Source organism: Drosophila eugracilis, unplaced genomic scaffold (genome assembly GCF_018153835.1).
Source record: "Drosophila eugracilis isolate 14026-0451.02 unplaced genomic scaffold, ASM1815383v1 contig_1765, whole genome shotgun sequence".
NCBI classification, from domain to species: domain Eukaryota; kingdom Metazoa; phylum Arthropoda; class Insecta; order Diptera; family Drosophilidae; genus Drosophila; species Drosophila eugracilis.
The window spans coordinates 3,985,866-4,011,087 of record NW_024572605.1 but is presented as its reverse complement, the minus strand read 5'-3'; the positions used below and the strand labels follow the sequence as shown (position 1 = coordinate 4,011,087).

At 41.5% G+C, this 25,222-nt stretch overlaps 3 protein-coding genes across 26 annotated transcripts in view; 2 read left to right on the top strand and 1 right to left on the bottom strand.

Moving 5' to 3' along the window:
* Positions 1 to 25,222, bottom strand: part of LOC108108904 (heterogeneous nuclear ribonucleoprotein L) — a 105,425-nt gene that overhangs the window by 59,369 nt on the left and 20,834 nt on the right. For all 24 annotated transcript variants that reach the window (XM_017217156.1, XM_017217136.2, XM_017217128.2 and 21 more), the window contains exon 3: positions 18,310 to 18,447. In XM_017217156.1, coding sequence (XP_017072645.1) covers positions 18,310 to 18,447 — 138 coding nt within the window. The remainder of the gene's footprint in view (positions 1 to 18,309; positions 18,448 to 25,222) is intronic.
* Positions 1,559 to 7,458, top strand: LOC108108908 (SCO-spondin). Its single transcript, XM_017217158.2, has 2 exons — positions 1,559 to 4,713; positions 4,771 to 7,458. The coding sequence occupies exons 1-2, from the start codon at positions 4,635 to 4,637 to the stop codon at positions 4,965 to 4,967; spliced, it is 276 nt and encodes a 91-aa protein (XP_017072647.1). The 5' UTR covers positions 1,559 to 4,634; the 3' UTR covers positions 4,968 to 7,458.
* LOC108108903 (tubulin polyglutamylase ttll6) lies at positions 7,454 to 18,303 on the top strand. The gene is made up of 5 exons (XM_017217127.2): positions 7,454 to 12,176; positions 12,234 to 12,387; positions 12,444 to 13,337; positions 13,392 to 14,123; positions 14,175 to 18,303. The coding sequence occupies exons 1-5, from the start codon at positions 11,488 to 11,490 to the stop codon at positions 14,286 to 14,288; spliced, it is 2,583 nt and encodes an 860-aa protein (XP_017072616.1). The 5' UTR covers positions 7,454 to 11,487; the 3' UTR covers positions 14,289 to 18,303.

Sequence of the window (25,222 nt, the reverse complement as noted above, 5' to 3'; positions counted from 1 at the left end):
TGAATGGGTGTAATAAAGTATAGGAACCACAACTTAAGGGATATATATGTACACTTTAAGGTAATCAGGCCATTGTTAGTACTAAAGCAGTTTAACAGGTTTCAGATTGGGTAACTACTTCTTCTTTCAAGTAATGATTTGGCATGAAAGCATTGAATTACACATCCAACTGTCATTCAATTCCCCAAAATATTATTAGGAGCCATCAATACAATATTAATTATGCATTTCCTCAAATACAGATCATTTCATTGACTAAGCGAAACATTGTTTTCGATTCTCTAAAGGCAGGCTAGGCTGCACAAGCATATTGCTAACTGATTTTGCCATCGATCCGTCGGCAAAGGGTAACAATTACAGCTCGTCTCATTAACCATTGGGTATTAGTTTCATTTGGCGCAATTAGCAGGACTCCTAGCAGCGCCATCAACTTGCCAACTGGCTCAAGGACACTGTCGATGGCAATAGTCGTGCATAAATGCAGCACCCTATTGACATTAATTGAATGAACCAATATGGACAGTTAGTTATTGAAACATGTCAGGATGAAAGAGGGCGGATTGAGTGGGTGGTTCTGCTGGGGGGCTAGTTGGCTAAGCAAACATGTCGTACAGAGAGCGAACGCGCGGCTTGGACAAATGAGGAGGACCAGCCAACGATGACGAATGTGTGCATGTCAGAGAATGGGTGCTGCCAACTTGACTCGCCCGAAAGAGATCTCGGCGAATGGAAAATTGCCTTGACACTTGACATTTGACAGCTCGGAAAAATCCAAAAAATTGTTGTGAAGCGTGCTTCAAGTTTGACATATTGGATTCCTGCAAACGAAAGCCGATTTCGAATCGGCAGATCCTTATTTGCCATCCCATCTAGCTACCCCCTCCTGAAACTACCCCTTACCCTTAACTCTCACTCACATTCAGAACCTCTTCCTTTGTGTGCTTATGGTAATCTGCGTAAAAAGCATGCAAATTTTCCCGGGCAAGGAATAAATCTGGGGAAAATTAAAGGCCGGCGATTGAATTGGTTCACATGCTTCACAGACTCCTATTTTTTTCGCTCCACCCCCGCCACCGACCCCCCGCCACTCGCCATTTCCATTCTCGCCCCCACTGAGATTGTACCAATGGACATCCTGCGGTGAGAGCTGCCAGGTCCACGATTCATTTCCACGCCGCATATATGAATATAAATGCTGCATCACCATCAGCGCCTTGTTTTTGTTTTTACTGGCGCGCTGCGGTCGGAAAAGCCTCACGCAGAAATTGAGTTATAATATGGCCAGCCCGGGAGTGGGCGAAGAAGGAGTAGCTCTACTCTGCGGTGTCATCCTCACCGCTTTATGTGCATGTATAGCATACATTTTGGGGCGTGTGCATCATTTAGCCTGTGTGTTTGCCAGTGGGCGGTGGCAGGCAAAAAATAGCAAAATGGCAAAATGGCCAACAAAAGCAAGAGCCAGCCATGGCCAAACGCTAAATAAACTATGCAAGAAATTTATGCAAATTTTATACAATGCTCAAGCATTTAAAACTGACTACTATACCTAGACGTTTGTACATGGCGAGGGGAGTAGAGGAAGGAGAGAGAGTAGAGAGAAAGGCAGGCACAAATCGTTTGTCTATGCTTTGGGTTGTCTATCTCCATGGGGCTTACAGTCATGGCTAAAACTGATTACTCGCCTGGCCAAGAGGATAGGTGGCGGCAAATGGGATTCCAAATACTGATTGCAATAAAGCCACAAAATCGTGAAGAATGGGCAAAAAATTTTTGGGGTTGCTACCAGAATGAAGAATACTTTCGAGAAAATAGAAAATACCAACGAACTTTTTGGCATTGTGCATGTTATACATAAAGCAGGCATTTTTGATTTTCATTTTCAGAGCGGTTTTTACCGAAAATGAATGCAATTTACCTTGATCCCGTTTTTAACCAGGTTAATGACAAAAGTGTTCAGAAATTGAATGACAAAATTATATTATGAGCAGAGTTGAAAATTTAACGAACTAAAATATCTTCAGGTGAAGTATTAAATTTCACAAAGTAGTATAAACTCTTTTATTAATATTAACAGCTTGCAACCCGTAAGCTCTTTATGGTTAAAGTTTCTTTCATTTAAGAACCTCATTCTGTAATTACTTAAGTCCCCAGCTTACTGCCACTTTTTCGCTGCCAGAACAAACTGCCTCAACTTTATCTTCGATGAAGGATATATTTTTTTTGTTCTTTTGAGCTGCTCAAGCTGCATTTCCCGCTGACCAAGTCAAAATATTGCACTGGTCAACTATTGTGAACTGCGGTCGACTGGCCGCCGCTCCTTCAGAGGTTGGGCTTGCGGAGGGATGGAACTGGAAGCTCGGAACTCTGGGCCCAGCACCTCGATGGCCGCACAGAGTAAACCGCGCTTGCTGGCTGCGGTTGCCGGCAATTTGTGTTGCATTGTTTGAAATTTTCGGCATCATTCTGCGAGCAGCTGACAGTCCAAGCTTCCTTCGGCTTTGCGGTGGGTGGTATATATGTACGTTCTTTTTTTTCGACTTTCTCTCCGTCGAGATGTTAAAACAAATGTTGCTTTAATGCTGCGGTCTGGTCAGTCCTCTGACTGACTGACTAACGTTGGTCTCTCCTTCCTTTTTGGCCTTCATTTCCGGGCAGCAACAACAATCAGAAGGAAAGGAATCCTGGCTAATGTGATTGCAGAGTGGCGTGCTTCCGGCTGCAAGCAAGTCACTTCCAAATTGATTAAAACAAAGGATTTGCTAGGCAGTCGACTGACTAGTCGACAATCAAGCCTAATGAAGACATGCCTACAACCAAATTTGCTAGTTCATCCTGGTCAGCTGAAGTTGGTTTTAGTCTTTCTCTCACTATATCCCACAGGAAATAAGCTCGGCAATAAACGCTTCCAGGATTAATTGTTTGCATAATCAAGCTTTTGCTTAAGGGGTTTTATTGCCCATGCTTCAAAGGCTACCCTTCTGCCTGGCTGCCATTTTGCCTGATTTACGTTGCGTATACGCAATATTTATGGCACCTTCAATTAATTGTGCGTTAGATTATTTAAGCATCCTTTACGCAAAGGCCCTTGCGACCCCCTTGAATTATTAGTAGGCATTAATTTTTCAGAGACCTGGCTTAGCATTAGCATTAAGTTTGCTCCCCGTCGTTCTGCACGTGGTATGCCTTTTGGGTTTTGTTAGTTTGTTGAGGTAAATTGAGTTGAGTTGCGTTGAGTTGAGCGGAGGTTGACAGTTTAAGCCCTCAACGGTGATTGACTGCCGTCCCATCAACCACGCCTTTGGGTTTAGCAATTTTCAGAGCCACTGTGGCAAACGTACAATGGCCATATCGGATCGTAGCTGATATTGTATTATATATATTCATTGTGTATGGCACGAGTACTGCCTCATCCATTCTGATGCAACGATTTATATTCGCTCTGCTTGGCATTTGGTTTATCAATCAGCGAAACATTTTCCATATATGAACGCCATATGCACAGCACCAGCTACCCGGCTGAGTATTATCCATTAATCATGGCCCATTCGTATATGCCCTTGTACCAGGCATATGCATATTGATTTTCTTACGACCATCCCGAAACTGTTGTCCCAAATTAGGGCTCATTCTTTGGTCCTGCATATTCAGTAGTCCCATCTCGCATCATTTATTTCAATCGTTGCAACAATGCAATGCTGGCTGCTACCCATTTCCCATTGTTTTTGCCGCGATGCGATGCGATGCGTTCCACGAGCTGGACATAATTAAAACCGCAAATAGCGCGCCAGCAATGCCCGATGGCCGTTGATCGCTCGCCGCAGAATAACGCATAATGCCAGCGGACTGAGCCAACAAACGATGACCAGCATCTATTATCCATTGTCTAGGCCATACGCCATCCGCCATACGCCAACAGCCACCCACCACCATCCATATCAGATGACCACCATTCCTCCTCCTACCCATTCCTGCCAAAAATAAAAAAAAGGAAAGAAAAAACCACCGCTGACATGTGAGCAATGGTCGGGCACACAATGCACCTTTCTTCGCACACATATGCCACATATTCAGGGCATACAATTTCAAAATTGTAATTATGCGCCTGCTGGCTAGTTAATTACACTGAACAAAACGACAAACAAACCAAAAAAAAAGATTTTTATGTGCAAAATCAACATGGCAAACCACGTATACGCCCCGTTAAACCGTTTATTAGTTTTGGATTTCCATTTGATTTCGTCCGGGCAATAGATTTTGCTGCTTCAATTAGTAGAATTAAAATGTTTACCCGTCGGCCACCGCTACTATAGCCGCGGCTCTCTGAATTTTTCATTTGTTGCGGGCAGCGGGATTTTAAGCCGGCCGTTTGCGGCATTTCTCCATCAGCAACGGATTTTTCCAGTTAATTTTGCCGGAGTAAGAGGCTTAGCGGTGACGTTGGCCAGCTTTAAAGGATCATTAATTTATCGTACAGTTTGGCAAGTTGTTTTGTCAATAAACTGTACAGTTTTTCTGTGCTTTAATATGGCAAATCATGGCATGCAACTAATCAGCTGTAATAGAATTGATTTTGCACAGTCATAGTTTACTGAATGTTGCAATATATCAAATGAGTTAAAGTTGAAGCTAGTGAGATGTATTCTGGACTATTCCTTTTCGTCTTCCTATGGTTACTTCATCATACTACAAGTTCCGAAATACCTCTTATCAAAAGTAAGCTTATATTTTGCTATTAAAAACTCTTTAAATAAGTTTTTTACTCCAATGTAGAGTGCATGCACAATGATGTGATGGTTAACTGCGTACCTGTTTGCCCTAAGATCTGCTCGCTGTACTATTATACTCGCAGGTGTAGCCCCCAGAAATGCAAACGGGGATGCGCCTGTCCGAAGGGTTGGTTGCGGGATCTACATCCCCAAGGCTATTGTGTTCCGAAGAAGACATGCCAGCGATATATCATACAATAAAAAAGTTTTCTTTAAACTGAAACTAATGTCTTCTGGCTGCTTTTTTCGCTGTTTTTTCCTGGCATTTAAACTGTGAAATTGGGGGCAGAAGAAAGTCTGACGACAATGGCCGCGATGATTTGCATTTCTATTTTTCCCCCTATTTTCCGAGGCTTTTCAAGAACCACTTCTTGGCCTTCCCGCAATTCTCATTTCCTAGTGCCTTGCCACTTCGCCAGCTCGCGTTTACGAGTAGTTTGCGGCGCAGTGGATATGTCATGCCCGTGTCAGAAATTTGTATTGTGTTGACTTGCATTTGACAACTTAATGAATTTAGCTCTTTCTCTGGGGTCTATACACCACCCAGATCGTTGGAACGTTTGGCATTATCTTAACCCCAATACGTGCTGATATCCGGATGCATTCGGCGGCCCGATATTGCATAAGCTTATGGCATTATGAGAAAACTTTTCAAACGAGAGTAACCCGGAAAAAAACGTCCGTTACGTGCTCCATAAAATGTCTGGCAGCCCTGCCTGACCAAGTCGAACACAAAATATCTATATATACATACATATATTTTAGTGGCCGAATTTCTTATTTTTTTTTTGACAATGTGCAAGTTTTTGGGTTGGAAAAAAAAACTTTTTATTTTTATGTTGTACCACAACGGAAAGCGGAAGCAGCGCAGAAAATGTGGTAGAACCTTTAGTGTTTGGTTCCGAAGTCCTCAAGCTCTGTCGGTGAAAAAGGCCCGAGTTGTATGTGTAATTTGGTTTTATGCTTTATCGCTTGCTTGATTTTTATTATGATTATTATCGTGGGAATTACGGTGCAACTTTGGGTAGACCATTCCCAAAAACTTTTCTGATTGCTGGGACCCTAAAGAAAAGCTTTTTTGTGGCTCTTTCCGAGAATTTTCTACAGATTTATTGGGTTAGCAAGAGGCATTTTCACTTCTTCGTTGTTTTTTTTTTTGCCCAGGATGACAATGATGATGAGTGTGTGTCGGAGTTTTTGATATCTTGATCTGAATTTGATGGCTTAATATATATATATATATGATGGGTAGATGAAGAAATTATTGCCTCTTTATAAACATTACGGGTATGCATGTCTACAGGAAGTATTGAAAACCTTTTCCTAAACAAGAAGTATATGTGCTAACGTGTTTATAGCTTATTTATTCTTATATCTATCACTCACGAACCAAGACATGTAGGGTTAAGAACACTTACCTAGAAAGAGAGAGAGAGAAGAAGGTAATTAGTTATACGAAACTCGTATTAAGAACTTATTCTATTCGATCATGGAAATTTATTGGAAGCATTTACTAACTAATCTTATTAGTTGATAGAAACTGAAACGAAAATCGATTTCTGAGCAGATAGTTGAACTCAAAACTTCGATTGCCGCAAATCCCATCAATGTATGTGCTTCTGGCATTGCAGCTTAGCCTAAACGAGCCGTTTTCCTTTTGGAAAACCCAGGCCACTATCAAATCCAGAGCATTAAGCCCTCAAAACCATTTTTTGTTTGTTGCAATTGCTATGCAATGTTGGAAAAATCTTCAACCACAAAGGACTCAAAACCGAAAGCAAAACAAAACATCGAGGGTATGGTAAAACCGATGTTAAGCAGAGCGAGTGATGGAAGGGGACTGAGGAATTTTCCACCTTTCCCTCCCTCTCTCCTCTGCCTACATATATCTATATGGTGTATGTATGTATATTTGTATGCAAAGAGCCTGGCCAACAATGGCGGCAAGTTAAAGCCAAATCGGGGGCCAAGGCGAGAGGTGAGGTGAGAGGTTAGAGGGAGCTCCACAAAAGGCCACTAAAGAGACGTAGATGTAGATGCCTCTGTGTGTTTGGGTACATATACATACACACACATACATATATGTAGATATATATTTAACAGCAAAGTCAAGCGCTGGCGATGTGCACAGCACAAAATCCAAATTTAATGACCAAGTAAAATAGACAGCAAACGAGAGCACCAGGATACGACAACCAGTATCCTACACACATGCCTATGTGCATAAGTGTGTATGCTTGCTTGTTGGCAGGACGGGGGCGTGGCACTAATGTTAGTTGAATGTTTGCCGAGCCTTTGTTATCGGCATGCGTCTTTTTGCAATTGGATATGCCTTTTATGCCTCTGGGCTGTGTTAATGTTGACAGTGCTCGGTCGGTAGAGGATAGTAGTAGTAGTAGTAGACCGTTGAGCCAAGGACATGACAGGAGTTGGCAAAACACCCGGCCATCGTGTTATTTAGTCCCTGCGAGAAGCCAGCAGAAGGACCCTTTCGACCACGGCCTCGGGCCAAAAGGCATCAGCCTCGACATCGCCCCATCGACATCCATACACAACTTTTGATGCCTGTCCCGCTAGCGCTAGTTCATCTCCATCTCTCATCTGCCTTCTACAGTTCCTGCTCTTCATTCCCATCCCTCGCACATTATGGCAAATTATGACATTGACAAGTGGCCAGGAGGTGTCACATTTCTTGGTCGCCATTTTCCTTTTTGCAGCAATTTGTTGCTGGCATGTCATACATCAGCCACACATCCACACACAGTGAGGAAAAACTAAGAGTTAAGACCGGGATTAAAGGATTTTTTGCATATGAATAAATAGGTAAAACTCTTCTGATGAAGAAATCTAAAACTGTTGTCTACAGAGTGTAATAAATGGCTGCTAAAAAGATTTCTTTCCTGTTTTCATAGCTTTTATTTTTCAGTGAAAAACCACCAGAAGCCATGAAGAAATATTGGAACTCGGAAAATGTCTTTTTCTGCCCGTAGTGTGCATAGTTTTCGCTGTTTTGGCCAAGAGCCGTAAGTGCACTAGGCCCAGAAGAAGAACAAGAAGTGGAAAGAGAAACTGTTGCATACTTTGTAGCGTATTCCACTTGGGCATGTCCTTGGTGTTTGTGCCGTTAAATTTTATTTTCATTACAAATGCGTTTGTTGTTTATGCACTCTATGCGCCAACTGAAACTGAACTAAAAGTAAGGCAGCCAAACAAAAAGTCTTACCACTTCTCGACTATTTTCACAGTTGTTCTTATTGCAGCTGTTTGCATTTGCTTTTTTTTTTTTGGTATTTTTTGTTTTTTGTTTAGTTTGTTGTTTCACTGGCCACGTTTTTTGTTTTGTTTTTTTTGTTTTGCCATTTCTGTTGATTTCGTTTTGTTTTGCATTACAAATAACTTTTTTGCAGTACGTGCGAGCATTTTAACATTTCAACATTTTCATTGCGTCTCGCAGGGTGAAGTGTTCAAATTTATGCGCATACATTGTTAGGGAGCATTCATTCATGCGTTTCCAGTTCTCAGTTCACAGTTCCCAGTTCCATAGCTTCATAGTTGTTGTGTTCCAAAAACATAGCAAACGCCCCCCAAATGCAGTTGATTTCACGATTCATGCATAATTACGAGGATTCGTAGCTCACACAAAATAGAGCATGCATAGACTTTCGGTATGACCTGCATATATAAATCAAACGTGGAATTCCAAATGACACCGAAATATATTGTATCACTGTTCTCTCTCTCTCTCCCTCTGCGATGTTAATCACGTTTGCTATATCTAATCCTAGGGATTCACAAACATCCCCTGGACGAAAATCATAAATGTGATTGGGGGGGGACGCTTTGAGTTTTATATTTAAATTACTAAATCATGGCTTGGATGCATAGTTTTTCCACAGTTTTTTCGGTATCATTAAAGTGGATTTAATTCTCGCAATAAACCTTCATTCTAGCATTCAAAACTTTGGGATGGCAAAAGCTTTTAACACGAAATGTTAGCCCCCTGCAAAAGTTTAGGCATTAGAAACCCCAAAAATGTTAATGCCACAAAGTGTAAATTGAATTCAAGTGTATGAGAAGGAAGTCCTGCGCTCTGGCCGCTAGCCATTAAGTTTATGTGGGAAGTTGTGACATTTCTTTACTGGGGTCAATTAAAGCAATTAAAATTCGTAGTTGGCCGAATAGGAAAAGTTGCTAAGCTGGAAAATATGCTACGGTTTCAGAGATTCCAGCTGTGGAACTTTTTCATAAGCTGCGCGAGATTTCAACAATGAGAAGAATTAAGGAATGACGTAGATTAAAAGTGGAAGGAAATTTCTTTATAATGCCTAGATGATGATGTTAGAAAATCCGTATATATATTTAAAAGCGTGGCTGTGCCTAGTCATTAAAGTGTCACTTAACATGGCGCTGTCAATGTAAATGCGAAAATAAAATACACTCGGCGAACTCCAAATTAATAGCCCGCATCTCATTGTTGTAGAGGAGAGATGACGACGATGAGCCCGCCAGCCAACCAGGCAGTAATTAAAAGATTAATTTTTAATGCGCGCTTAGTCAAAATGCGAATGTGTTCCTGTGTATGTGTGTGACTCCATAAAAATAAAGGGATTTGTGAAAACTAGTACACACACACTCGGATATACCCACCGACTATATGCCCCCCATATGAACATTCTCACACATTGTAATTTATACCCCGGCTCTCGGGTTTCATCATCATCTGCCAGGCGAGTTTATGAACCATTTTCACTACTCCCAACTCCGAAGCACATCCTCCTCTCTCTTTCCTTCTTGTTTGGTTTTGTTATTTTCCTTTTGTTTAATTTTTTATTATTATGCTCTTGGGCTCTGCTGTTTTTATACATTTTCCTTCTTTTTTTTTTTTTTAATTCTGGCCGCGCTTGCAGCTGCAAATGAAATGTGTGTGTGAGCACACCTTTAAATTTTTAATGCAGTTTGCCGTCCTCTGATTTTACACTCATTTCACCTGGCTCAACAACGTTCGCGCGTCCTTCCAGCGCACTTGATTAAAAAATCAGAGGACATCGAGTGGAGGCGGCCCGAAAGGATGTCAATTAATAATTGAAGAGAGGCAAAAAAAATGTAAATAAAATTTACGCTTCTCAGTCAAATATAAAAGTGTGAAATATTCAATCAGGAGTAATAATTTATTATATTTTGTATTATAATAAATGCGTAGCAAAACAAAAGTGAGATTTATTGGTGTGCAATAATTTATTACGTATACGTACGTGCAAGCCAATTAAGGGGGTTTCCCCTCATGAATGCAATTCGCGAAACAATAAATTTATAGGGTATTTCCTCTCGAAAAAATCCCTTATTTATACCGACTCTTTGGCCATAAGTGAAAACAACATTAATCGCCATTTTCCGCTCATTTCTCTCCAGCTTATCAACGCTCCTGTTCTGTCAACAAAAACCAGAGCTCTCCCCTCCTCGTTATCATTCCTCGTTCGCTGCTGTGTTGGCGGTTCGTGCACTATCATTAATATTTGAAATGCAGAAAAGTTCCCAACACTTCTCCCTCTTGTTTTTCTGTTTACAGTCTCTAGCGACAAAGCGGGCGCATAATTAGCTGCACAACAACATCAGGGAGAAACAAATAAAGCGCCAGCAAACTAACTTGGACAGCCAATTAGAGGAAAAGAGCGAGCCAGCGAAAGGCAGGCCCAGGCCCAGATAGATAGAATCCCAAGCACAGGCCAAAAACGTTACTCAACCGAATAAACTTGACAAATTACATGGTTCGTTGCCGAAACTCAAACCAACACATGTGTAAAATGAGGCACAAGCTTCGGCAATTGTTTTTGTCGCTTAAATCGAAAACAAAAGGTAAAAAATGCTGAACAAAAAAACTCCGATTAAATTGTAGGGTGGAGCCATTGTTAACTTAAATCTGTAAAGTTTTTTCAGGTGATAGGATTTAAATATCCATTTACCTTATTCTCCTCGTTTAATATGATTTTTCATCATATTTTCTTTCTCTGCAAAAATAGTGTAGATTGCAGTATGTTGGGGCTAGCTCACCATAGGTGACCTATCACGCCACGCCCTTTTGGCTTTCTGATAGTTAGCCTTCTGGCCCCAGCAGTTAACCAAGCGTATGACTATCCGACATTTACATCTGTGGCTATGTAACTGCTATTGTTGATGATTTCTCCTCTCTTTCCTATTTTTTACATTCTCTTTTTTTCTGTACTTTTCCTTGTGACATTGACTGCCTGAACTAATAACCACATGAGCCTAAAGCCTGATTAAACTGCGGTTAATGAGCTCTCCACCCTCAAAGCAACTCTCCACACATGGAAATTAATCCCGAAAGCGAGGGTGGAGGTGGTGGAGTGACAGCCAGGTGTGCGCACTGGTTCGTTACAGTTGTCGCAAGGTGTTTTGGCTAACCACATGGCACAGGTTTCATTCGCGGCACTGACTTTGGTAATCGAGTGGCTCGCATCTCAAATGACAACCGCCGAGTGAGCACTTGACCTTGCCTTGTGGTGGTGTTGGGTGGGGTGCTTACTAAGGTTGCAAGATGAGCAATCTGTCGAATGTTTTTCAATATTTACATACTTCTACCATAAGTTTACTGTCAAAATTCGATGTACCTTTACATATTTGGAATTTTAGATGACAAATTGGAGAGTAGAGCACTGCAGAAAATCCAGGGAACCCATAAAAGCTGCGTTACCATCATTACCAGATGCCTTCCAAGAAATCCCCCCGAGTCGCAAAGCAACAGCTTAATCCGTACACGCGCTTTTTCAATGCCCAGAAAGCCCTTCCGACAGTCGGCAATAATGGCCAAAGACCAGATATCTACAATCGCGAAAGCGTCTATGTCGTGTCCAATAAGCAGCGCGGTAAGCGACGAACAGGTCGCGAAACCAATCAACCCACCTGGCAACGATTACGTAGCGCTGGGGGCGGCGCTAACGAAGATCGCTTCATGGTCGTTACGCAGGATAACACTCAACAGCCAAGAGATAAACCTGTGTTGACCGCCTCCCAGCTAGATGCCATTTGCTATGACGTTATCAAGGAGCCGCCAATGCAATTTCATGTAGATGGCACCGACATAGCGCCCAGTATCCGTGGCTTGAGACTAAGCGTCTGTGTGGAGCACACTCGATTCCAATTGGTGGCCAAGGTTACCAGGAATATGGGCTTCCAGCATGTTCCCGAGCATAGGTTGTGGAATATCCAATGGTCGGACTCCACACCTCATCACGATCTCCTGCGAAACATGAAGCGCTTTCAGCAAATTAATCATTTTCCCGGCATGGTTGAGATATGTCGCAAGGATCTGCTGTCTAGGAATCTCAATCGAATGCTCAAGCTTTATCCGGGAGATTATCGAATCTTTCCCAAGACCTGGCTCATGCCAACAGAGTGGGTTTTCTCTTAGCACTTAACTTGCTTCTTTTCTTAATTGCTAACCTCTAACAGTGCCTACGATGTGGCCATCTATGCCGCCAAACACAAGCGAACCTTCATCCTGAAACCTTATTCTGCCGGCCAAGGACGTGGCATCTGGATAACCACCGATCTTCGCACTGTGGGCAAGCGAGAGAAACTAATCTGTCAGACCTACATAGAGAGGGTAGGTGTGATACGATGATGGTAAACGATATCCTTTCATTCCTATTCCCTTGACAGCCCTTACTAATCGATGGCTACAAGTTTGACCTGCGGGTCTACACTCTAGTCACCTCAGTGGATCCTTTGCGTATTTTCGTTTACAATGAAGGCCTCGCCCGTTTTGCCACCCAGAAGTATGTGCCACCTACAATAAACAACAGCCACAATGTTTTTATGCACTTGACTAATTACTGCCTGAATCGCCGGAACTCTCAGTACATGGTAGGCAATGGACCAGAAGCTGGCTCTAAACGGAAACTGAGTGCCTTTAATAAGTGGCTGGTGGATCATAACTACGATGTGGCCGAGTTCTGGGCTAGTGTAGATGATGCAATCATCAAGACCTTGATCAGCGCTTGGCCCACTTTGAAGCACAATTACAATATGTGCTTCCCGAAGCACGATAAAATACAGGCCAGCTTTCAGTTGCTGGGTTTTGATATCCTGGTTGACTGGAAACTGAAGCCGTACATACTAGAAGTTAATCACACGCCTAGTCTGAGTGCAGACGAATCGGTGGACATGGAAGTGAAGCGTCCACTCATTCGGGATACTCTAAACATGCTCAGCACAGCTTTGGTGGATAAAGAACAGATCATTCGGGATGATCGTTCAGAACACAGGGCGAGATTGCTGAGTAATATCTATAAGAAAAAGGCAGCTGCCCAAATTCCCGGCTATTCGTCGCCAAACCGTGAAGTTGGTGGCAGCGATGCACGGCAGGCCTGCTCCATCGGGGCACTAACCCAGCAGATTGCCTGGGAGGAGAGTCACTTGGGCAACTACCGACGGATTATGCCTCCCAGAGATTCTGATAAGGTCAACTACTATTGCAAGTTCTACGAACAGAATAAGCAACCCATGTTCGCTGATACACTTGCTAGTCGGCGACGAGGGGAACTAAATCACCAGGTGGGTTTATTTTTAAAAGTATTTTCCATAAAATTTCTATTCATTATCCTTCAGACGATACAGAGACACCAACGCGAGCGACAGCAGCATCTGTTCCAGCAACAGCAGCTCCTGAGCCAGCAAAACCGTTGGCCAGGTGACACGTTGCAATCCCCTCGGATAAATCCTGTGATCCTGCAGTCGAGGCGGCGACGTGAGGAGGCCGAGGCCCATGCCAAAAAGCATCGAGCTCTGATCGCCCGGGAAATTCAGCGTCAGAAGGAGCAGCTTTTAGCCCCCACTTGTGCCAAGGAGCGTTTGGGCATCTGGCAGAGTGTCCGTCGGGAAAAGCGTCACAGGTATTCGCCGAAACGCAGCAACAGCATTACCAAAGCCCATCGCCGTAAGCAGCACCGGAATCTTAACCAGCGAATACGTCATCAACGGATGCTCGAATTAGAGGCCCAGCGGGATGCCAAGTTTCTAGAGCAACACGCCAAACATCAGCGACTTCAAGGTGGCAGGGTAATAGATCAAAGTGAAGCAAAGAGCAGGATCAGTTTAAAGAGCAAAAGCAGCCTGAAAAATAAGCACAAGACACCCAAACACAAAAGAAAGCCAATACTGCGAAAAAGCAGTCGCAGTTTAATGACCAAGTCTAGGCAAGATCTTAACTTAACTGGTGCCCAGACTCAACAATCCATTCACTGGAAGGCGGGCAACATCAGCGACCTGGAAACTAATCAGCATCTCAGTTGGCGGAAGGAGAGGGCCACTCAGTTAAATAACACGCGACTAAGGGAATTGGTAAGCTTACAAAAGGTTACTCGATTCTATATAATCATTTTTCCTTTTAAGATATTTTCAAAAATGTATGAAAACGGTCACCTGACCAAGAACGACATCAAGTGCTTTCCAGACCTGCTGTACCACATACTCAGCAAGGATTTTAACGAAACGCATACAGGATAAATGTATCTTTGTCTATGGTTTTCTGTAGTGACTTAAGTGTCTCGTCTTCCCAAGCAATGGTATTTTTGAAATTAAAAATGACTTCTAACTTCCTTTTACACAAAGAACAAAGTTTATTCGATTTTTAGTAAGGTGAAACCAATCAAAGTTCAATAGGCCCTACACATCGTAATCTTTTGTTTTGCATATTTCCATAAAGGCAACTTTATGCGAGATTTTCTGACACAAACGGCGGCGAACATAAAAGAAACGCATAAAAAAGTGGCAGTGAGTGCTGAAAATGGGAATGGTTGGGAAGTAGGGAAAGCCAGCTCATCGATTTGTCAAACTTGCAAAGCAAAGAAAAACCGCCACAGGAAGCTGAATCTATCCTCCTTCAAAGCACTAAGAAAAATAGGTGGAAACTTGATTTAGTTTTTAGTATTAAGAAGACTTTTCGTTTTAGAGCTTAGCTTAAGCTTTTTCTTCCAGTGCACGCTCCCCTTTTTTCACAGTAGTTCCATTTGCCGAGCATCTTTGCCATCTTTGATGGGCGCATGCATAAACAAAATGCAATACAATACGCGGCATGGGAGCCGTACAACGTGCATTATTGAAAACCTCAGTTGCCACGAGCCACGCCTCCTCTCTACCCTTATTTGCCCCCCATTTTTTCATCCTTATCCCAACTCTGTCCCCTCTTCTTGTGAGCCTCGAAAGCTGGATGGAGGAGGCGGTTTGGATGGGTTTTGGTTTGGTTTAGGTCTATGGCTTTGGCTTTGGCTTGGGCTACAGCTTCGGCTTTTGCCGTCACCGCATGTCCTTCGCTGCATATGAATAACCCCCTGAACGCCCATTCCGCCCACCTAACTCGTTGGCTTTTGCCAGGCTACGCATTATGGTCTGCTGGATGCTGCTGCTCCTGCTCCTGCATGTGTCACATATTGCAAAAGCTGCAGCTGCCGTTACACATTCCTGGGCTTTGGCTTATGGCTGACTGCTGCTGCATTTTGCCTTATATTTTTTTTCTTTTTGCTTTTACCATCTCTTTTTTTTCTTTCGCTTACCAACAAAGTCGAACAGCGTTCTGATAAGCCGCTTCAAAAGAGGGTTTTACATATGCCTCCTCTCTCCTGGGATCGGTTGCATTTGCATTGTGGCTGCAACGCCTTCTGGCCTCCATGCTAATACATTATTGAACATTGTTGGCCCTGCGATGGTGTCAGCTAATACCCGTCGTCGTTGCAACTTTTATTGCATTTTTTTGCGATATTTTTTGTTGTTGATTTTGTTGTTTTAGTTGTTGTTGGTAGCAACTCTTAAACTTTAACATCTCTTGGCCTTTTGTTGCCGAGTGTTTGGTTGTGCACAACTTTATCATCCATCTATCATCTGGTTTTTTTCCCATACTCCTCTGACTTTTTGTTGGCCACTTTGCCTGCACACACACACACACACACACACACACCCACACAGACATATGTTTGCTGAGGCAAATTTCCTTTGATGCTTTTAGTGTCTTCTTATTAAAAAGTTTTTAATCTTATCCCGAAAGCTTTTTGTTCCATGCGGATAAGCGGCACTCCCTTCCCTGGCCAACTTGCCACCATCTCTTTGCTGCGGAAATGAGCCAGGCGGCATAGCTCTGGAAAAGTTTGACTCACAGCTCACTTTACTTTTCGTTTCGTTTTGGCATGTGTGAGTGTGGAAATTGTAGTGGATGGGAGGAGGGCTTGCCAAAATGGGTGTGGCAGTGGGAGTCTGCATTGTTGACAGAAGTTCCGGATGCTATTAGAGGTCGTTTAGTTTGCGATTAGTTAAGCCAAAGCTAGTTGGAGCGTGTGATGGAGCGTTCCTAGCCGACGAACGTGCCCGGCCCAAGTTTTCCGAAAAGTTTCCGGAAACAGTTTTCTTTTTGGCCATGCATCTTTTGAGTGTTTCGATGGATGGCAAGGGGGAAATTGCATTTGGCAGAGAGAAGCGCATATAAATTCATTTTTAAACAGTCTAGAAGAGCGCTTTATAATTTAGTGTCTAAGTTTGATTTAAGGAAGTTTTATGCACATTAATAAATACTTTTTTTAGATGTTTACTATTTGTTTAAAAGTATCTTCGGTTCGGTGATTATGTAGTCTGCTACCAAAATCTTTTGAACAATCTGGCGAACCAATTAATCTCTGCACGTGATCTCAACGCGTGAAATGAACCCCTGCCTGGCCATATCCTTAAATCATACTTCTTATGACACAGAAAAGGCTTTTAATCCGATTTGCAGCTTCATTAACAACAGAATGCAGCTCAATGCGTTGCGCTCGATGTAACAGATATTTTCCGAACTGCCAGAAGCTTTTAATTTGTACTGCATAACGCGAGAGAAAGATGGAGAATTGAAAAGAGAATTGCTTAATTCCAGAACAAACAAATGCGCTCCTTTTGCCATGGTGATGACTTAAGTCAACAGAGAGATTTATTTCCGTTGGAAAAGCTGCGAGAGGCTGGATATGCGAATGCGTATATAAATCCAGTGAGTCGGACTTTACGACAATGAGACCTGCGAAAAGTCATTCAGTCGAATGGACGGACGAACGGAAAATCCTGCTGCACCAGAGGAAAACAGAGGCAGCCATTTTGTCGGATGCGAATTAACATGTCTGGGCTTTCTGGCTTTATCCGCACATACAAACAAACATACACACACGCACTTACAACGATGCAACTCTGCTGGCCCCAAATAATTTTCAGTTTTGTAGTTTTTATACTGCATGTTTTCCACTTCACAGGATTTTATGTTCCACTACGCTCGCACTTGGCTCAAGTGTTGGAAAATACAATTGCCTGAGCACTCGCACTAGGGAGCGAAAGGGGCAGGAGTAGAGCTAGGGCAAGGGAGAGAGAAGGAGAACATTTCCGCATTTTTGTTTCCTTTGGCTTTGTTGTTGTTGTACTGCTGCTGCGCCGCCAAATGTTTTTGCCTTTGCCAAGAAGACAATAAACTCTGGCAGTGTGCGTGTCTAGTTTTCGTTTAGATGTGGATGTGGACTACCCTATATAGCTGGGATATAGGACGACATGGGTTTGGGAAAAGAGTCTAAGCGAAAAGCCTCTTGGTCCACATTTCAAAAGAGAAACTTTGCTTTCTACAACTCATTTTCACTTATTAAAACAGAAACTTTAAATATTTTTGGCGAACTTTAAACTTATTTCAAATTTTAAGCTCAAGAAGCAATTTACTTTAGTCTAATACCAAAGTTTCTTATTTTTAAATAAAATTCATTAACTTTTCTAACTTAAGTAGGGTAAAGAGAGCCCCTCGAGTCCTAGTTTTGGCCATTGTATCTTGTCCATGCGTTGGTTTTGTTTGGCCAAGCTTCGCACGTTTTTCAGCCCCAGCACACTTGAGTACTTTATGCACGTTTTTTATGATTTTTGTCGGTGCATTGTGTTGTTTTTCTTCTCTCCTCTTGTAATTGTTGCTGTTGACGTTGCAGGTTGTTGCTCGCCTAACAATGCACTCGGACTAAACACTCATCGCTAAATCCCGGCCCATCTGCTATTCTCGCTTCATGTTGTTGTTGCTGCTGCCAAGAAGGACACTCACTTTCTGGCCATTTTGTAGCTAAAATGTATCAAATATTGTGATAAGACCAGGCATACCACAAAGCCAGATGCAATCAACACTGTAGTCTGTAGCCTAAGCTACATCAGCAGCAGCAGCAGCAGCAACATTCTGGCCCAGAGGCGACAGTGTGGCAAATAACTGTTTTCTTATCCCCGACATACACACACACAGACACACTCGCACATGCCAGAAAACTCCAGTCGAGTGTGTGACAAGTTTTCCAACAGCTACAAAACAAATTGCAATGGATTTATTTTATTTTCCTCGATAAGGGAGATCTCCCTTTCACCATACTAAGTAGCTAGAGGAGATATAAGGATAATATCGTAGTATAATATAATGTATGTTTTTTGGATAGAGAGGCTGCTGCTGAGAGGAGAGAAAGAGTAAAATTTAGAGATATATATTGCTGTGTGTACTTACAACTGTGATGGGATAGAAAGGATTTATGATGGTGAAGAGTAGAATGTGATTTGGCCGTGTAGTCTCTGGACGCTTTCTCCGTAGGTCGTCATTTGACTTGTTCATAAGTGCTTGCTGCTGGTTCTGTTGTTGTGTGGACTGTAAAAATATGTACACAAACACACATATACACGGATAAGTATCGGGCTTTTGTGGTGACGAATCGAATAGTATAACAACAGATTTAACAATATACACATATAATATATATATAGTATAAATAAGCCTAGCCTTTTCGTGATCTGAGCGAGTGTTCAGTGTTATTATAGTTTATGATGCGCTGCTCTCGGGTTATTTGCTTATGAGATTATCTTTAGCCAGTTTAAGTTTATAAATGAAATATTTTAAGATATTTGTATAGTAAATTGCTTTCAAAAATATAATTCCTATCAATTTATTAACACCTGTGCATGGTTTTCTATTTCTTGTAGGAAACTTAAACCAGTTTACCTTTAATTGCTTATCAATGATCTCGAAACTAGTTCTGCAACAAACTATGTTCAATCTACTGACGCAGTACTGACAATATGAAAACAATTACAAGCAGTTAATTATCCAATCTCTGTGAAATCTAAGTAATCAATTTTTTTGTTTATGCTGTAAGCGAAACTAGTTAGTTTTTTGTCTCAGCTAAGTTTAATATTAATAAATCTTGATCAACTTTGAAGTAAAATAGTTAGCTTAGTTTCTAGGTTCAAAAAATAATATAGCCAGGAAAAGTTCTACAAATTATTTTTATCTTTAATTTTCCCCCATCTTGACTACTTTATCGCCTTTTTCCGATCTCGCTTACGTAAATCCAAACGAATTGATTTTCTGCACTAATGGCATAATTTAAGCCATTGCAAAAAAAAAACACATTTTCTATGGCTGAGTGCAAAAATTTAAGTCAACGCAAAGTTTGCACAATTTTTTCACGTTAATTGACGCTGTCATGGGGATATGTTGAATGCTCAATGCTGAAAATTGTGGAAAACTCAGCCACGGCAGGGTTTTTGGGTTTGGGTGCAGGCTAAGCTAACATAATTTCCGTTTTGTTTTCGGTTAGCTGATTTTTTTTTCTAAATAAATTACGGAATTTAGGTGAACCATGTTCATGTCACGTTCGAATGTCAATCAGCGACGACGACAACTGCCGTGAATTGAAATATTTTGAATATTTTCCACCAGCGGACGGACAGGTGTTTTGGGCCACTTGGTCTTGACACCGAAAATGTCGTTGATGCCTGTACTAATTAACTCGGTACTTAGGAGGTGGTAAAACTTGGATAATTTCTAATCATTACACGGCTTTTCCATCTACCATCTAACCGGTGGTGGTAGCACCTTGACATTTTCTCAACTTTTCCAACAGTTTTCCCGCTTGTGTTTTTTCTAGTTGCCTTTCTCCAACGCTTACACAACTTGGACATGTCAGCGTGTTGTTGCTGTTGTAGTAGCTGGCAATCCACCAGCAGCTACTAATTACTGTTAAAGTTAATTAACTTTTACCTTAGTTCCGATTCAGTCTGTGCAATTATTTCATTGCTAACTCGACGACGACGACGACGCGTACTTTAAACATTCGCTGATGCATTTTTCGAGAAATTAAAGGAGTGGATTCCACTTGGTTTTCGCACTTAACCCTATTTTTATAGACATTCTGCTGACGCCTGTTGCTACCTGAGGCTTTTGTTTCCATTGCCTGACTTTTGCAATTAGGTTAATGGCTCGCCTTTGTGACGTATTTTTAGATGCTTGTGCAAGTCGTTGTATATGTATTATAAATACAAATATGTAAACATTAAGTCAAACGCTGAACTTCGAGGTAACTGCTGACCTTTAGCTTTATATTTGCAATTGAGTAGAATAATGAAAGGAAAGACAGGCAACGTTTTCTATATACAAAATGTCGCAGAAAGATACCTTTTCCCTTCTTTATCCAATACATAAATCCATTTTAATGACTTCCTCAAATCCACATCAATTGATCATTTGGCAAACAACTTCATTATTGAACTGGCATCATCCAGAGTAGGTAATCCAATACGAAAAACCAACAGACAACAGCTTCCTGCCACAGCGTCCTTGTCTCAAACTAAGGGTTAATTCAAATTTCAACAACTTTGACGCGTACAAAGCGATTTGTGTGAAAATCCGAGGAAAAGAAAAGAAAACAAAGAGCCAAGCGGCATGCCAGCAGGAGGAAACATTTGTTTTCTGTCAAATTTGCCTTTAATAATAATACACCATCAACATTTTTCTTCTCCTTTCACCTCTTTCCCCATCAGTCCTCTCAGTTTTCCTTGAATTTTTTTCTTTTCAGTTTCTACCTCCGCAAGAGTAGGAAAATCTCACAGCCATGGAAACTGTTGATTAAATTTCATAAAAACAACACAAAACCGATACTAAAAACATGATTGATTGACGGATGGATGGATGGCTAGATAGATAGATAGATAGGCTGTATTTGAGGGTATTGGTTCGAAGTGCATTGAGAGCCTAAAGAATGTAGAACTGTACATTGGCCTGTGGGTTGATTTTGATCTTTCCCTTTATTTAGTATTTTTTGTTGTACTTTAAATTCAATTTATTTTTGGTTAAAAACATTTGAAACATTTTTAGCACAGCGGCCGACGGATTGAAAATAGCCTACAGCGGTGTGGCAGTGTCGTGGCTGCATACCGCAACGCATTTCAGCTCGAACCGCAACGAAATGAAGATGAATTACCCACAAAATTTCACCACAACAACAACAACAGCAGCAGCAGCAGCAGCATACACACATGCCTCTGCCTTGGCCGGTCCATGCAAATTGCGAATTGCAAATCACAAATAAATTTTGCTTCGAGAAATTTGCACTCAGTCGATCAAGCGGCCGCTGTCGCTATAAAGTGCAGCCTCAGCCAGCGACATCCAACAGATACGAGTATGTACATAGGCTACAGATACAAGTGCACAATATAAATGCGTTTGCCAAGAAAACCCAAAATGAAAAAGAAAAACCAACAAAATTCGGGGAGATAGAGAAGAAAAAAAAGAAAACGATGTGTCGCCGTCATGAAGATGAAGATGAAGAAATTGCCGCTGGGTTGAGTCGCAATCGCAATGAACTGCAAGTTTCAGAATCTCAGATAAAGAATCGAGGTAGTAAAAATAGCAAGAAATATAGCCAGATTCAGGCAGACATTCAGACCGACAGTCAAAAGGAGCATCATAGTCTGGGAGACAGACAATTGAAGTATGCATTCGCGTTTGCCAAACTGTCCTCGCAAGGATTGACAAATAAGAAAAAATCAAAGCAAAGTTTGTACAGAACAAATGCTTAAAAATGCTAAGTTGATCAAGAAATTTTTGCAGCAAAAAGACAAAAACTAAAGCTTAGGTTAAGAAGGGCTTCAAGTTTTTACTCCTTCAATTTAAAAGCCTGAAAATTTCCAACCGCAAATGCATTTTTTAAAGTGTTAAATCGTCAAGTTAAATGCCCCATCGAATGGCAACCGAAACATTGTAAGTTAAGACTTCTAACCGTAACAAAAACCTATACTCTAATATGAAACAAATGCCAGGATATTTTGTTATATCTAAAAAAGTGTTAATAGTTTAATTCTTTTACCCGAAAAATTCCCCGCATTATAAACAAATTAACAAAGAAGTCTTCATGCTTCTTCTCTTCTTCGGAATTAGACAAGATGATCCATTTGCAGCATTTGCTTAGCTCATTTGCTGCTGTCCAATGTCCCAGGTAGCTAATCAAGAACTTCCCCAAAAAACAGCCCCAGAACTGTCCATCTCCCTAGCCGGCATCCATATGCTGGTGTCCTTCATTTCGAGAAGACTGCGGCGGCAGCTTCATCATCATCATCTTAGAATCGCAATCCCTGCCTTCGAGCCAAAAACAAAAAGGAAAAGAGTGAAATTCAGAGGGAAATGTCTGGCGACAGCAACATGAGGCGGCATTTGTTACTCGCAATTAGATGCACTGTATTCTGCCAGCAGACGGGCGCACTCCCGGCATTTTTCCAACCCCCTCCTCAAGGTTTTCTTCTGCTTTTCTTTTCTTTATATTTTTTTTTTTTTGGGTTGGTAGCGAACGAGACGAAGGCCCGCAAATGTCGAACGAAAATTGCACATAAAATGCAATTTACAAAATGTTTTCTTCAACGTTTGCGTTGCGAAATTTAATTAAAACAGCAGCCAGCGAGCCCAACACAACCACGATGAAATTAAATGCTGCAGATCAGTGAGCGACAAGAGCGAGTGGCAGGGATCTTTGGTTTGTTTTGGGCCAGGCCAAGTAAAAACATCAAAAGTCCAAGTCAAGTGGCCCGACATCAAAAAATAATCGAGAGAAGGAAATAATAATATATACAGCAGCAGTAGCAGCAGAATCAAATGTAGATTCTACAAAAATGCCATCGAAAATAGTGGAAACAATGTGTAAGTTATAAACAGTCTGGCCGACTGCATTGGTAGTATCTTTCTATCTATCTATCTATCTATCTATCTCATCTACATGATGTATTTCTCAACGGCCCCCACTTCTTGGGCGGCAATCAATCATTTTGGCAAAGACAAACCTTTTAAACTATATAATATATACACCCCCGATCGCATGCTATTGGCATTGCTCATCGGCGTCATCATCATGACCATCACCATCATCATCATAATCACATCGAACCTCTGTGGCCGCAAACGTCAGAGATACATTCTCATGAATGACATAAGTACTTTGGGGTAAACACATTTCTATGTTTCTCGTATCTGTATCTGATTTGTTTCTAAATCTCTCGGTAACCATACGGCAATTGCTCTATTTTAGCTCATTTTAGTTCTCAATATTCTACAGATATATATAGATATATACCAATATATATATATGGATATATATTCAGGCATTGGCCATTTGGCCAGATCTCTTATCTCAGTTAGCAACGCTCATTAGTCACAGCGGGTGGTGGCGTTTTGTGGTTGGGGGCAGGGCCACAACACGTGGAGCATTGAAAATTGTCATTAGTTCGGCGTTTGATTTTTCCGTGCTAGTGCTCGTTGCTTTCCTCTTCTCCACCCCCCCACCATTTTTTTGTTTTTAGCTGACGTGTGTGTACAGCCAACAATATGAGAAAAGTAAATTGCATGTGCTTCGCTTTCTAATGATTCTCAATTAGAACCTATGGGCGGGCGGCACTGGGCCACATGAAGAGATTAAGGCCAATGGGGAATTGTCTTATTGATATAAAGTTCTACGATCTACATTTGACATTAAGCAGAGCTTTATAAATATATCCTCTCTCATTTTTTCTACTTCCCTTTATTAACTTATATTCCTGTTATATTTTTATTACTTGCCCAACAAAAAGAAAATTGACTTAATTACAACATGCCAATGTCCCAACTTCAGCAAACATCTTGGCCATTTTCCCGAAGACAAACTATTGACGGGCCAGACACCCACCCAGCAAAAACAAAAACAAAAACCACAAAAAAGTAAGAAGGAAATACAACAAAATGAGCCATAAATCCATCCATCTTTTCAACAAACTCTGCCGCAGGCGGAAAGTTCTTGCTGCCGCTGTTTGTTGTTTGCTGTTGATTTGCGTTTTCGTCATTTTAATGTCAGTTCACTTGACGTGCCAGTGGATATAGCAACAAACTATAGAGATACTCAGATACTCACACGGACAGATGGACCAATGGAGGGATAGAGGGATAGATGGATGGATGGATGGGCTGACTGACTTGGGCCTGAGGTCTGACCGCGTTGATCACTTATGACAACAGGCTGCTGCTACTGCTGAGAAGATGCTGCCGCCTCTTCTTGGGCCGTGTGTGCATGTAATTTATGTGGAAAAATCTTTCGGGCGCTTCAAACATAAAACAATTTTCATTTTCATTTCCCCCATTCTGGCGACTGGCTTCTTGTGGTCTGCGCGCAATTTACGCGCCGCTTTTCATGTGAAAATCTTCACTAATTCGTCTGTTTGGGGTTCTCGTTTCGTTTTCATTTGCTCATTTTTTTTTTTTTTCATAATTTTTTGTATTTATGGAAAATGCTTTTAAATGCGCATAAAAATACATGCAAGGTAACGGGTTGTGTGTTGTGTGGGGGGAAGAAAAGTGCGGCAAGAAAATAAATTTGTATTTCAGGCAGAAATTGATTGCCGAAGAGTTGGTCTACACGATACTCGTACAATTCAGGAAATGAGCTGAGAATGCGGCCAACCCTCGTTTAATTAAATTTAATTTAGTAAAACTAATTTCAATTGCGTAGAAACACAAAGTAAATCGTACATGCATGAGAATAAGATTAATTTATATATTTATTTTGGGGCCATCTACTCAGCCGGCAGCCAACCAGCCAACAGGCAACAGAACACACAACCGACAGCAATTGAATTAAATGTAAGCAGAAATGTCAACAAATCTCAGAGATTTTCACGCAATCTCCGACTGTCATGTGGAATGATGTAGATGGACAAGAGAGCATCATCGGTGCGGGTGGATGGTAGCTGGTGCTGGGAAATTGGGTAGACATTCCTCCGCTGGGCGTGCACAATTGAAATTTTCCTCATTGTGCGGCGAGGTGTTTCGATTCCTGCAACAGTCTGCGGCATCTGCGACAGTTTTCAACGGGATTTTGGTTTATTTTGTTCTTTTTTTTTTTAAGTTTTCTTTTCTGTTTGGACCCGTGCTACGTCAATGACTAAAATATTTGCGCTATTTTTCTTACTTGACAATTGGCAGGCCAGGGAAGCGCCGACAAAAGCAAAACTAATCAGTGCGGTGCGTAATCTAAGATCTTTTTGTTTTTTAAGAAAGAAAGTGAAACTTATATAAATGCCGGGCACGTGCCGACCTACATAGAACTTTAAATTAGATTTAAGAGCATCTA